Source organism: Callithrix jacchus, chromosome 11 (genome assembly GCF_049354715.1).
Source record: "Callithrix jacchus isolate 240 chromosome 11, calJac240_pri, whole genome shotgun sequence".
Lineage (NCBI taxonomy): Eukaryota > Metazoa > Chordata > Mammalia > Primates > Cebidae > Callithrix > Callithrix jacchus.
In genome coordinates, this window is record NC_133512.1 from 82,998,919 (window position 1) to 83,014,312 (window position 15,394).

The 15,394-nt window shown below is 36.3% G+C and overlaps 1 protein-coding gene across 5 annotated transcripts in view; it reads left to right on the forward strand.

Annotated features, from left to right (window-relative positions):
- IFRD1 (interferon related developmental regulator 1) overlaps positions 1-12,781 on the forward strand; it is a 54,582-nt gene extending 41,801 nt beyond the window's left edge. For 4 of the 5 annotated variants that reach the window (XM_078342100.1, XM_078342101.1, XM_002751691.5 and 1 more), the window contains 4 exons: positions 4,875-5,009; positions 8,862-8,990; positions 9,404-9,499; positions 12,028-12,781. In XM_078342100.1, coding sequence (XP_078198226.1) covers positions 4,875-5,009; positions 8,862-8,990; positions 9,404-9,499; positions 12,028-12,117 — 450 coding nt within the window. In that variant the 3' untranslated portion in view covers positions 12,118-12,781. The remainder of the gene's footprint in view (positions 1-4,874; positions 5,010-8,861; positions 8,991-9,403; positions 9,500-12,027) is intronic. The other variant, XM_009002718.3, reaches the window with a different exon arrangement.
- Positions 12,782-15,394: the final 2,613 nt, after the last annotated feature.

Sequence of the window (15,394 nt, forward strand, 5' to 3'; positions counted from 1 at the left end):
ACTGTATTTTCAGAATGAAACTGTTTTGCATTTAAAGAAGTTATTTAACAGTGAACAAGTTCCAAATAGAATTAATATAGTTCTGCCATGTACAGTCATTCACATTCCATTCTAGAGCTGTGTTTAAGGTTTACAATCTTAAAATTTTTGTGTGTGAAGTAGCTCTCTCCATCTCCCCACACCCCTTCTTTTATTTAAGTGATAGTAGGTAGAAATGGAAAGAAAGTAAGTTAATGTAGTCAGTAGCTAATGATTCTCCTTATGTGAGAAATTGGACTCAAATTTAGCAATCAATTTAATTTTATCGAGCCAGTTAATAGCTTCTTAACCTCAAGGCACAGAAACCAGATGTCCCAATTTTTAATCTTACATTCTTCTACTGGCCAGAAATGGCAGTTTCTTTTCTTTTTTCCCTTGGAAATATATCTTTAAAATGAAGTAATAATGCAATTTAAATTATACATGTTAAACTTGTTTAAGTTTGTATAAACATAAATGTGTTACCACCCACATATCTTTTCTCCAACTTAATACATTATACAGGATAGCCAGGAGAATTCATCCAGACATATTTCATTTGACTTGAATTCTTATCCAAGGACAGAAATGAACTGGGTCACAAAATAGAGCCTAGTGTTTTTATTTATTTATTTTTCTAAATAAGCTTTTTATATGTGTGTGCTGGTGGGGATATTTATAGGGTGTTCAAAAATTAAACCAGGGTGTTAATGAAATACATAGACAGATTTAAAATAGGGTTTTTACAGCAAATGAGTTTTGAATTATGGCCTTTTGCTAACTTATTTTCTGATGTTATTAACCTTGAAGTCTAGTGATATAATGAATTCTGCCTGAGAGACTTGGAACAAAACTTCTGAAGAGCTTTTAGGTAGGAATTTAATGAATGAGTTGGTTAAATATCAATAATAAACCATGTGTTCAAAGTTGAAAATAGTAATTATTACTCCTTTATGAGAGTTCCAGGTTAGCGGATGTTTGCCATATAACCAATTAGATGATAGCGGACTTTGGAATTGTTCTGCCTACCTTTAGATCTCTCTTTCTGTCTTACTAGTTGGATAATATTGGGCAACTTCTCTATTCCTCAGTGTCCTTATCATTAAAATGGAGAAATTATTAGTCACTACTTAATAGAGTTATTCAGAACACATGATAGGTTCTGTGTTATGTGTTAGCTGTTATTTGGAATGTTGCTTGAATTGAATATTGCCTTTGGCAATAATCTACTAGTGGCCTTTTAGGAACTCTAGGATAACTTAATATAAGAGACATTGTTTGGTGGGCAGAATTAAGATCTTGGGAGCCATGTAATGTGCTGGTCCAATCCTAACTTGGGAAAATTTAACAAAATAAAATATAGTTAGACCTTCTCCAAGTCTCACCTGTTCCATTCCCCAGCTGAGCAGATGGGGGAAGTGCTACAGTATAGAGAGAAAGAAAAAAGATAATCAAAGACCAAATATACTTCTTGGGGCTAAATCTGAAATGACTTAGATTTTGTACTTCAGAAGCAGCAACTTAGCATTCTTCTTGTTTTTCGCTTTTGTTGTATAATAACTAACCCTGTGTAAAAATGTCTCCATACCTTGACAATGATATTCTGCCTTGATTAACAGGATTTGAAATAAGTCTTTTTTAAAACAGGGTTTCACTCTGTTGCCCAGGCTGGAGTGCAGTGGCTCGGTCATAACTGATTGCAGCCTCAGACTTCTGGCCTCAAGCAATCCTCCCTCCTCCCAGAGTGTTGGCATTATAGATGTAGAGCCATTGCGACTGGCCTCAAGTTTTATTTTAATATTTGGCTTTTGTATGATTTTAATTTCTTGATACTTAACTATCTAAGACCTAGCTTATTTTGTTTATAGTGAGTGTTCCATGACTTCTGTATAGAAATAATAAGTTTGGGGAATGGTTAGTTTTTGTGACCTTAAGCATCTCACCCTGTCTGCCAAAACTTTTCCAGAAGTTTTCTTTGGTTTCATTTCATCCTAATTCCATTCAACTTTTGAAACCATTTAATTGATTGTAACTCTTATTTTGCTATGAAATAATTATCTTCCGCTGACCAGTTTGTTGTATTTATATTGTGTATGTCATAACAGTAGAATCTATAACTTAATGGATGTTTATGTCCTGTGTTTTATATATTTCTAATAGTTCATTTCCTTATAATAATGTGGGTAGTAATAACTGTTATATAAGAAGAGCCTGAGTCAGATTGCTAATGTAGTTTTGTCTGAGGTTGTATAGAGCTACATGGTGGATGGTTGTGATTCAAACCTAGATGTTTTGATTGCAAAACCTATGTTTTATATAAGTTATTAAACTGCCTTATATAGTTGTGATTGCCACACAGACTTTTTTTTTTAAAGTGAGTTCTCTATAAATTCCTCTAAGTTTAGGTTATTGATATAACAGTTAATGCTTCAGGATTTATTGGGGAATTTATTTTTATGTCTTTTTAATGCTTACAACCATTGTTTGAGAGGGTAGATATTACCTTTTTTTCAGATGATAAGATAGATTTATAATTTATAAAACTTGGTGTGGAGAACAGTAGATTTGAGATTCGAATCCAGGACTTTTGACCCTGTTGTGTAGTAATGACCACTATTTTCTTTTTATAATTGATAATATAGTAAGATATTTACTTATTTTTCTGGGAGCCCATTTTTTATTTATCCCAGAGTGGTACAGCTCTATTATATAATTATTCTAAACTCCAATTAATAGGTTTTGGAAACTGTTTATGGACTATTTTTGTTACGTGTTACATTTTATTTTTTTCCTTCCTTTATTTTTTCTTTTTAATGCCCAAGTACTCTATAGAGCCTTTTTTCTAAAATAGTTATTAGCATTTAATTTTTCAGGTTTTATTAGGATATTGAACTTGGTGATTCACAAACTAAACTAGATTGGGTTTTATCTGTTGCTAAGATCTTATTACAGTGGAGTTTTTTTTTTGAGACAATTTTGCTCTTGTTGTCCAGGTTAGAGTGCAGTGGCTTGATCTTAGCTCACTACAACCTCCGCCTCCTAGGTTCAAGTGATTCTCTTGTCTCAGCCTCCTGAGTAGCTGGGATTACAGGTGCAAATTAGCCACCATGCCCAGCTAATTTTTGTATTTTTAGTAGAGTGGGGAGTTTCAACCTATTGGTCAGGCTGGTCTCGAGCTCCTAACCTCAGATGAGCCACCCGCCTCAGCTTCCCAAAGTGTTGGGATTACAGGTGTGAGCCACTGCCCCTGGCTTACAGTGGAGTTTTTAAACCTCAGCACTAGTGATATTTTGGGCTGGATAATACTTTGTTGTTGTAGGGGCGGGGGCTGTATTGCTCATTGAAAGATATTTTGCAGCATCCTTGGCCTATCTCCACTAGGTGCCGATAGCACCCTTTCTCCTTGTGACAACCAAAAATGTCTCAGACATAGCCAAATGTCCAATGGGAAATAAGATCATCCCCGGTTGATAATCACTGGTAGTGATGCTCAGTTCTTAGGACAAATTAAAATAATGTATAGAATTTTCTTAAATTTTGATTTATTATTCTATACAGGTTTAAAAACCCTTTACATATACATATGTATACATACACATATATTTAGAAGACTGTAAAAAACAAGTAGCCAATAAAATGATTAGGAAACTGCTAATCTCTGAAATGTACTTGTTGTTTATAAATAAAATTATTCCCATAACAGATTGTTATGATGCAGTCTAGTTTATTGGAATTTAAACACAGAGATCAACTTAAGTTTGGTCTATTTTAATACCTGCTTTGCATCTTATTAATGGGTGTTGTCTCTAACTTAGATATAGGAGGTTGAATTTGAAACCTTTGAATAAAACATTTATTGGAATAGTTAAGACTGTGTAATTGGAAATAAGACAAGAAGGCATTTATATACTTAAAAGCTAGAATATCTGTCACATTAATTTCAAGCTTATTTTCTACCAATGTGATAATCTTTTTCATTTAGACATTAAAAGAAACCAAGAATGCCCAGAAGAGCTGTTTATTTTAATAGAATAAGTTTTCATGATTCTTAACCTGTAATGCAATAAATGTTAAACGTGTATGAATAAACTACAACTGGAGATTGCCCATCTTCTGGCTTCTTAGTAAAAAGTGTCTGTTCTAGTTTTGATCAGCTACATAAGTTGACTCATTTTTTAGTTTTTAGTGTGGTTGTAAAATAGAGTTAGGGAATAAAAATACCCCAAATAAAGAGACTTCTTAAATGCATAGCCACGTTGACTGTGACAAGGAAGCCTGTAATCTGCTTAAGGTTATAGCAAATTGCAGTACATTTTGTAGCTGTCCTCCCCCCAAAGGATTAAAACTTGTTCTTGCCTTAAATAATTTAATCACCTGAATTATGTGCTGTATTATTTATTTGAAATATGGCAGTAAATTATGAAGTAGGTGCTTTAAAAGCACTAATAGTAGCTTTACACCTTTGGGGTAAGAATAATTGGAATTTTATGAGTATTTGATTTGGGGATTGGGGAGTCAAAGGGTAAAAGCTATATTGGTATCTGTCTCGCACTGAACTTTGAAATCCCAGGGATGTCTTATATTTGGTGGGAACACATTATTTGTTGGATGCATATACTTGGAAGGGAAATGTTAATTGTTTTGCTCTAGTACATCATCTCGTAGTCAGCATTTCTGGGTTAAATTTTGCATGAAAATATGTGTTTTGTGTGTGCCTAGGCCTTAAACACCTTGAAGAATTGCATTGCTCTATGCAACTGGGTATTTTTCAAAGGCACACTGGTCTTTGTTAGCTCTATATGAGGTTGGAAAAGAAAATCAATAATAAAGGAAACAAAATTGCCTTTTTTGACCAGGACTTTTTTTATGAAGACATGGAGTCTTTGACGCAAATGCTTAGGGCCTTGGCAACAGATGGAAATAAGCACCGAGCCAAAGTGGACAAGAGAAAGCAGCGGTCAGTTTTCAGAGATGTCCTGAGGGCAGTGGAGGTAGGCTTCTTAAATGCTATAATAGCTTCTCATTTTGAAATTGGATTGTTTCAAGCTAAACTTGACAATTGGTCCATTTTGTTGATTGAATTTCACCTTTGGAAATAATTTGTCATTTTATGTCATAGCCGTATTTTAACAATGTAAGTGAAGACTTTGTTTTCAAACAAAGGAAAATTAATGCTGATCTATAAAGATACTTTTTTTTAATTTAGTTTTTTTCTTTTAAATAAAAAGACCCATAGTGATAGAAATGTATTTGACCTTGGTGTATTTATCATTTAAACAATGGTGCTTAGCATATACATTCTTAGTGTACAGTGTTTTTTTATGAATGTAATAAATTCCTGCCTACCCCTCAGACTTCAACCCAGCCTCATTGTCTTTAAACAGAGATCTTCGTGATCTTTCTAGGAAAGCTGGAGGCTAAAAACTGAAATAACAAAACTCAGCATTTTAACAAGGCTACTTAAAATCATTATCTGATGCTTGAATTTCTTCTGTCCTCAAACTTGTTTCAATTTATATGGCAAATAAATTGGTTTAGAATGCATGGCTAGAATGAACTATAGGATAAAGTCTCAGTGGAGAAAACTGAAAACTTTAATAATTGTTTTTGGTTGGCTAGATAAATATTTCTTGGATTTAAAGAGTATGTTTCTTAGATTATTGCTGTTTGATATAGCAGTTGTTTTAAGAGTAAGTATATCATCAGAAAGTCATTCAACTTTGTGAAAATTTAAAATGGGAATTGAAACTGAAAATGGTGAGGCCCCACCCCAGATCCAATTTTAGTATGTTCCAGTGAATTCTTATATGTATCCTACTTTCTTAATTTTAATCTATTTTTTGAAAAGTAAAATCTAGCATACAAATTAGATGCTTTGGGATCTACATACTTTGGTTAATGCTGACTCTTATCACATTATAATAGTATTTTATATTTACTCTGGATTTTATAGACTAAAAAGCAAAAAACCTCCCAAGTTCAGCAAATATCAATATTAAGAATTGAAATTAGTTTTATAATTAGTGTGGCAGTATCTCTAAACTAAGCCATTTTCTTTAAGTAACTATAAACTATTCCTATATTTAATTTTCTTTTTTTTAGATACTGTAGTCTCCAAAGATATGATGACATGTCCTAGATTTTCTGGATGGACCTGATTTCAGGTTGTCTGCCTTAATGCGTCCCCTTTAAGTAGTAGATTGTAAGGGTCACCAGAACTTGGTGATTGAAAGGTTCCTGTCAATTGACAAGCCCCTCAAACCAGGCCAGCTGTAGCACTCAGTACTCATTATTCAGAGGAAGACACAAGTGACTTTTCAGCTTACACCAGCATTAACAGCCTCTTGTGTATTTCTCAGCCTCTGTTAAATGGAAGCCATTCCTATCCCATAGTGATCTATCTGCCTGTCCACTTTTCTTCATCTCAGGATCTTCCTTGTCCCTCCAGCCTCTGCTTCAATGCACCTGCCTGAGAAAGGCCTATCCTCTGGGCCTTGCTAAGGGTTCTTGTTTCTCTTTTTTTCCCCACTGGAACCTAGCTTTTTCTGGAGCACCCAGCTTCCCGATGGGTCTTTTAAATGAAGGTTGCTCTACTGCCACAAAGGAGATGTAAGCTTGTTAGGTTTGGTAGTAGCTGCCACACCATTTCTTTTCATTTAAAACCTTTCTTGAGGCTCATGCATTCCTTAAATCAGCAAGCACTTAATATGTTAGGTGCTTTGCTATACAGTTATCTTATTTCATTATACCTCTTAAGCAGTGGAATTGTCTCCTTTTGAAGGAGAAATGGGGACCAAAGGAATAGTTAAAGAATAGTTAAGTAGTAGAGTTGAAATTTGAAACCACTGTTCTGTGCTCTTTGAGCATGGCCAAATGCTACATACAGATAGGTCAAGTGAGAGAGTAACCAGTTTCACTTAGGTCTGTCGATTAGGTCATTGGTGACCTTTCTAAGAGCAGCTTCAGTGGAGTGATGGGGGAAAAGCCAGACTGAAATAGATTGAAAAGTGAGAGGGGAATAAGTGAAGATGGCATGTCTTGACTATTTTAAAAAGCATGGCAGTAATGGGAAGGGGAAGAGTATTGATAGCTGGAATGTAGTGCTGGTTGCGGGAAGGTTTGTTGTTTTGTTTTGTTCTAGATACTAGAGATAATTTATGAAGAAGGAACCAGTGGAGAAAGGAGCGTCTGAAAATGTAGTCTGTTCCTTAGTATCCATGAGGCATTGGTTCCAGGACCATCTCCCAACCCCGATACCAAAATTTGACTATTCAAGTCTCTGATATAAAATGGCATAGTAATTTGGCTGGGCGTGGTGGCTCACGCCTGTAATCCCAGCACTTTGGGAGGCCAAGGCGGGTCGATCAACTGAGGTCAGGAGTTCAAGACCACCCTGGCCAACATGGTGAAACCCCGTCTCTTAAAAAAAAATAAATAAATAAAATGGCATAGTATTTGCATATAACCTATGCACGTATACATTAAATCATCTGTAGATTACTTGTAATACCGAATACAATGTAAGTGCTATGAAAATAGTTGTTATACTTTATTGTTTAGAGAATAGTGAAAAGAAAGAATAGTCTGTACATGTTTAATATAGTTGCAGTTTTTTTCTGAATATTTTCAATTCATGGTTGGTTGAATCCATGATGCAGAACCAACCAGATATGGAGGGTTGACTATATATGAGAAAGATTGGGATTAACCTTGAATTGTGGAGGGACGGAGGTCTGTCTCTTACCAACAGGAGAAGCAGGTATTGGTAAGGAATCTGATGATGTTACTAGAGGGTTGGTGGGAAATAGTTCTTTCCTGGTGCCCTAATGTTTTCTGAAATAAAGAAGGTTGAAATAAGAGGACTCTACTGTTGTTTTGAGCTGGTATGCACCAGAGGGTCACTGTGTTTGCCTCACATGCATGTCCTCTCTTACACCTCTGATATCCCTCATGCAGTCTAGGTAAAGACTGCTCATTTTACAGGCAAGGGAACAGGCTCAACAAGGCTAAGTTACTTGATGAAATCACAAGCCTGCAAGTTGCATGTCCATGTTTTCATTCTTTTCTATTACATTATACACTGTGTCTGCTGAGTGAGAAGGGGCTGAGGTAGAGTTCTGGAAGGCAGGTGGAGTGGTTTTGTCCTTCAAGTTCCATCTCCTTTCTCCTCTCCCTGTGGCAGTCAGCTCCTCCCTTTCTGGTTACTTTGACATATTCATGATTTACCAAAGAATTAAGGAGTTAGTTTTCTTAACAAATTCTGCCACTGTTCCAGCTGACTTTTTTTTTTTTAATCCACGTCATTTGGACTTTTATTTCCATGTCATTTGGGCTGCAAACTCCCATGGTTATACCTTAGAAATGTCTTCTGACAGAATTGTTCCATCACTAAAATCTTAGATTCTAGTGTTACCTCTTATCTTCTTATAAACCTAGCCTGAGACCTCTTGGAGCCCTCTGGTTGCTGGACCTTTCCTTTTTGCTTGGTCAGTTAACCCTATTTACCTTCACTTTCTTCCCTGGATCTCTGCTGCTTATCATTTCACCCCCTGTTTGTGGTGCCATTTTGTTTTCCTGACTGTTCTGCAACCTTCTTCCCTCTCCCATCCTAGACCAGTACAAGCACCTGACCTTGTGTCTTTAATTCTATAAAAGCTAGACAAATTCTACACCCTTATATACAGGATAACAGTTATTAGTTTGTCCACATCTGAGGTATGGCAGTATCAGTTTAAGCTGTATTGTTCATTTATGTCAGCATGTATATGATTGTTCAGAAATTGTGTTTACATGACATGGGCTATTTTAGTGCCTGTGGTAATTTTGGTTCTTCCATTGGTTAGGAACGGGATTTTCCAACAGAAACCGTTAAATTTGGTCCTGAACGCATGTATATTGATTGCTGGGTAAAAAAACACACCTATGACACCTTTAAGGAGATTCTTGGATCAGGGATGCAGTACCACTTGCAGGTAAGTGTCATCCTTTCTATGAATTTGCTTTGAAATTAGGGAGCAGTTGTGAATGTAGCTCACTCACTTAATTGGCTTTTGAATTAATTAGTTATTCAGAATGTTTCCACATGTCAGAAAACAGTAAACTTATTTTGAAAGTAGAATTGAATAAACCTGAAACTGTTCCTTTTTGTTTTTCTTTGTGTTGGGCAAGTTGGGTGGACTGTTACCGATGTCTGTATGAAAGCAATAGCTTGACATAGAGATTCAGGGCATTGGAAAACAATTTGTTCTCAGTCTGAGAAACAGAAAATAAGTGATCCAAGTTTTTGTTTGTAGGTTCCACATAACCTCTGTTAATCAGAGTCACTCTAGCGAAAAAGAACTATAATGTTTAATACTGAGCCTTACCCCCCTTTCTTTCACATAAGTCAAATGAATTCCTTCGAAATGTATTTGAACTTGGACCCCCAGTGATGCTTGATGCTGCAACACTTAAGACGATGAAGATTTCTCGTTTTGAAAGGGTAGGTTTTATATTTATATTTTATAAAACTAAGTGGACCAAAGCTTTGATTCTGTCTGGTGTCAGCAACTTAGCTGTGTCTACTTATATATGGAGTTTTAGTTTTTCATGATGCTTCACACAGAATAGCTGTACTAAAGGTGTAGAAAGCATTTAGAGTATGGGAGAACTTTTATATATATATTAGCCTGGGTGATAAGCGTGAGACCTTGTCTCAAAAGCAAAACAGAAAAAATATTGCTGCTTGTCTGCCCCATGAGGTATATTTTATTTTATGAAAGGCATTTTGACAATACATTAAAATTTAATATACATGTATATATTTTACCTATAATCCTATCTTAACATAGGAATGATACTCATTTTTTGTTTCTTTTTATTCTATAAATATTTACGCAATCCTTTTGTATCAGATAGTAGTCTACTAAGTGAAGAACCAGACTTATTTTACAAATGAAGAAACTTAAGAGAGTTTTTAGCATTAAATAGTAATTAATATCATTTTTATTTAACATTTCTTTTTTTTTATTTTGAGACAGTCTCACTCTGTTGCCCAGGTTGGAGCACAGGGGCATAATCAGGCTCACTGCAACCTCTGCCTCCCGGGTTCAAGCGATTTTCCTGCTCCAGCCTCCTGAGCAGTTGGGATTATAGGTGTGACCCACCACCACCAGCTAACTTTTGCATTTTTAGTAGAGATGGAGTTTCACTATGTTGGCTATGCTTGTCTGGAACTCCTGACCTCAGGTGATCTGCCCACCTTGGCCTCCCAAAGTGTTGGGATTACAGGTCTCAGCTAACACGCCTAGCCTGCATTTCAAAAATCCTTAATTATATGTATTTTTTTTCCTTGAGGTGAAATTCACATAGCAGACTGTTTTAAAGTATACAATTCAGTGGCATTTACTACATTCATGATGTTATACAACTCTGCCTAGTTCTAAAACATTGTCACCTCAAAAGTAAACCTCCTCTTCATTAGCAGTCACTTCCCTTCTGCTACCCCCAGCTACTGGCAACCACTAATCTGCTTTCTGATTTATCTGATTAATATGAAAAAGATTTACTTTTTCTGGAGATTTCATGTAAATGGAGTTACATAGCATGCAACCTTTTGTGTCTGGCTTTTTTCAGTTAGCGTAATGTTTTGGAAGTTCATCCATGTGGTAGCGTGTATCAGAGAGCTTTATTTTTTTGTGGCAGAATATTATTTCATTGTGTGGATATATACTACATTTTGTTTATCTGTTTAACAGTTGATGGACATTTGGGCTGTTTCCATCTTTTGGCTATTGTGAATAGTGTTGCTGTGAACATTCATATACAAGTTTTTTTTTTAAAGGCTCTTTGCAATTTTGGGAGGTATTATGTAGGAGTGGAATTGTGCTGGGTCAGATGGTGATTTTACATTTAACTTTCTCAGAAACACCCGAACTGTTTTCCATAGCTGCTATACCAGTTTGCATTCCCATCAGCAGTGTGTAAAGGTTCCAGTTTCTCTACATCTTCCCTAATAATAATTTTAATTATAGCCATTCTGGTGGGTGTGAAGTTGTTTAATTATATTTTTATAGAACCTGGATATATCAGTTTTATATCCACATAATTGTTTGTTGTATGGTATTTTGAGTTTTTTAAGACATACTAATATTTTTACATATTTTTCTCTTTTGAAATATTTTTTCGAAGAAATCCCTTGCATAATGTATTGGCAAATTACCTTCCAAAGTTATTCTAATATTGGAGACAATATTTAAATTGGCTCCAGCAAGGAATGAAGGCATGTAGCTGTTACACAAAGATTTGACACCTTTGAGTTTTATAATTATAAACATTTGTTTATTTAATTGTTATTAAAATGATACCTCATCACTTTTTCCCTTGTTTTAATTGACAACCAAGTAGGACTGTTTTCCACATTAGTTATTTGTCTTTTCTTGGATCAGACTAAATGTTGATGTCCTTTTTTCATTGTTGTTGTTTGAAATTGTCTTATTTTCTTGGTGTTTTACAATTTCATTAGTACTTTTCTTAATAAGGAATAACCGTGAACTCTGTTTTTCTCCTTCATTCTTTGTGTTTTTGTTTTATAAACATTTAAATGTGTGGGTGTTTTTGTTTTTTGCGATGGAGTTTCACTCTTGTTGCCCAGGCTGGAGTGCAATGGCACTGTTTCGGCTCACACAACCTCCACCTCCCAGGTTCAAGCGATTCTTCTGCCTCAGCCTCCTGAGTAGTTGGGATTACAGGCACCCGCCACCATGCCTGGCTAGTTTTTGTATTTTTAGTAGAGACAGGGTTTCACCATGTTGGTCAGGCTGGTCTCAACTTCTGACCTCAAGTGATTCACCTGTCTTGGCCTCCCACAGTGCTGGGATTACAGGCATGAGCCACTGTGCCCTGCCATATTTAAATGTTTATAGGGTCAAATTAGTTCATTTCTTTTCTTTGTGACTTTTTACCCTTTTTCTGTTTTATAAGAATATCTTAAGTCTTACTGATACATGTTTTTCCTTTTCTTCATTTCAGCATTTATATAACTCTGCAGCCTTCAAAGCTCGAACCAAAGCTAGAAGCAAATGTCGAGATAAGAGAGCCGATGTTGGAGAATTCTTCTAGATTTTCAGAACTTGAAGACTATTTTCTAATTTCTATTTTTTTTCTATTTCAATGTATTTAAACTCTAAAGACAGTTTTTATCTTGGATTAACTTAGATAACTTTTGTAGTAAGGGTTACATTGCTTATAATTTAATGTACAGTGTTAAAACTGGGGAGTTCTGATTATTATTCTCTGTAAATCAGTAAACATGTATAAAGTGTTTGTAGTGTTTGGTCATATTTTATTTATGAAGACAGCAAAAAAACTTCGATTTCATGATGGGAAAAACTATTAGCCAAAGTTTAATTTCTTACACTGTGGTTGTCAAAAATACTGATTTACTATAATGATATATACATATAAGATATTTAACTTACTATCTTAGACAAGAGTTCTAGGTACAATTTTGGGATCTAGTTCCTCTGGAAACGCTGCTGTATTTTTAATTTTGAATGGAATGTAGCTTTTAAAATTTTGTCACTAGCATCACTAAAAGGAATTATACCATGAGACCTTACAGCTGTACTTAAAAGCCACTCAGTTGAGCTATTGGGAGTTCATGATGAGTTAGCATATGCCAGAAAGGTTGCTAACCTTAACCTCTGAGAGCAGTAACACTCATTTTATCTCCTGTATGAGACTGTGCATTTTACTTTGAAATAAAGTTTTTTTCACATGGAAAGTGCTTCTTTTCTAATAGAAGAAACTTTATGGCTTTGAGGTACAGAGTTCAAGTTGACTAGGCCAGGTGGGCAGAGAGACAAAGCTTTATGTGTATATTTGCAAACATTAAAGCAGTTGAAAAGAATATAGCAATATGTAATTGGGATTAAGGTTTCTGACTTTCAAGAATATTGCTGCTTGATGCCTGTAATCATAGCAGACTGGGTGGCTGAGATAAGAGGATGACTTGAGCCTAGTTTGAGATCGGCCTGAACAACAGTGAGACCCTGTCTCTACCAGAAGTTAAAAAACTGGCTGTGGAGGTGTGTGCCTGTACTGTTACATACTTGGGTGCTGAGGCAAGAGATAGCTTGAGCCCAGGAGGTCAAAGCTGCAGTGAGCCGTGATTGTGCCATTGCACTCCAGCCTGGGTGACAAGTGAGACCCTGTCTCAAAAGCAAAACAGAAAAAAGAATATTGCTGCTTGTTTGCCCCATGAGGTATATTTCTTCCATTTTATGAAAGGCATTTTGACAATACATTAACATTTAATAAACTTTAGATTAAAATGTATAGTGTGAGCAACGTGCCATTTCAAATCCATAGACTTGTTTCTTCCATACTCTTGCTGCAGATCACAGTGAGGGCTGTGGAAGCATATATGTTATAGAGAAAAGAATCAAAATCATTTAAGGTCTTTTTTCCAAACTAGTGTTTCTCTCCCACATCCCAACAACTCTTGGAAGTCTGGTGCTCCTGCTTGGTGAAAATCATTTGCTGGCTTATGGAGTCACTGTTGCTGAGTTCCATCCCCCAGTTACAGTGCAGTGGAAAACATTTGGAATCCAGAAGTTGTATGTTGTCACTGGTTATATTCTAAATAGGTTAGAACCATGGAAAAGACTGCAAATGGTAGTTTATTCTAGATATGCAGTTGCACATATGTATGTATATGTAATTTTAAATGAATTTTTGAATATGAATATAGGCTTTTGTTTTTGATACAGTCTCACTCTTGCTCAGGCTGGAGTGCAGTAGCGCAATCAGCTCACTGCAACCTCTGCCTCCTGGGTACAAACGATTCTCCTGCCTCAGCCTTATGAGTTACTGAGATGACAAGTGTGTGCCACCACACTGGCTAATGTTTTATATTTTTAGTGGTGATGGGGTTTCACCATGTTAGCCAGGCAGGTCTCGAACTCCTGACTTCAAAATCCTGCCTTGGTCTCCCAAAGTGTTGAGATTACAGACATGAACCACCATGCCCAGCTTGCTTAATTCTTGATTAATCTTGTCCACTTTCATTATTTTGAGGATCAAGCATTTTGAAGTATTCAATGTCTGTGACTCGTCTTTGATGGGTACTGAATTTCCTGGGAGTGAATTTAGATACCCTGAGATGTAATACATGAAAGAAAAAGCCAGAAATACTTGAGAATGTTACTAGATTAGACACTTCATGTGAAAATATCTCTTTTTGTGACCCCAAACTCTTCTTTTTTTTTTGAGGTGGAGTTTTGCTCTTGTTGCCCAAGCTGGGGTACAATGGTGGGATCTTGGCTCACCACAACCTCTGGCTTCTGGGTTCAAGCGATTCTCCTGCCTCAGCCTTTTGAGTAGCTGGGATTAACAGGTATGTGCCACCACACCTGGCTTATTTTGTATTTTTAGTAGAAACAGTTTCTTCATGTTGGTCAGGCTGGTCTCGAACTCCTGACCTCAGGTGATCTGCCTGCCTCAGCCTCCCAAAGTGCTGGGATTACAGGCATGAGCCACTGTGCCCGATCCCAAAACTCTTCTTAAAGGTGATCTTGCAGGTACGTTATAGTTAAAAATGAAGTAAGTTGTCTTGCTTTGTTCTTAAGTGGCTCTCTGGAAGTCTTAACTGGTGTAAAGGCAGTCTTATCCCCTTCACTGGTGTATAGTTGAATTCAGACCTTAATGAGAGGTTTGGGTTTAAATCTCATCTCTGCCACTTACAATCAGTGTATCCCTTAACAATTAAATTATTTAGTCTCCATTTTCTTCCTCTTTCAGGAAAGGCTAATATTTCACAAAGTCAGAAGATTACAGGAGAGAGGAAGAATAGTAAATGCCCAAAAATGAGGTGGTTACTTCTATTACATCCTTGAAGGATAGATGGCTTATAGCAGATCAGGTAGTTGGGAGATTTCTTAAAAACGGTATAATAGCTAACATGAACGCTTTCATTATTCAGAGAAATTTGGCATTAATTTTTAATGTATAATTCATTTCTGATAAAAGTTACTAGTTATTCACTAGTTATATTGTCTTCCTCTCTTATACTAGATAGCATGAAGGAAAAAAAAAGTGACATTCCCCTTCCCCCAAAGCAGAGTGAGGTCCATATGGGACATAGGTGTCAAGAAAATTTGGGGCCGGGTGTAGTGGCTCATGCCTGTAATCCCAGCACTTTGGGAGGCTGAGGTGGGTGGGTTATTTAAGATTAGGAGTTTGAGACTAGCCTGACCAACATGGCGAAACCGTGTCTCTACTAAAAATGCAAAAATTAACCAGCCATGGTGGCACATGGCTGCAATGTCAGCTATTTGGGAGGCTGAGGCAGAAGAATTGGGAGGCAGAGGTCACAGTATGCTGGGATCACACCACT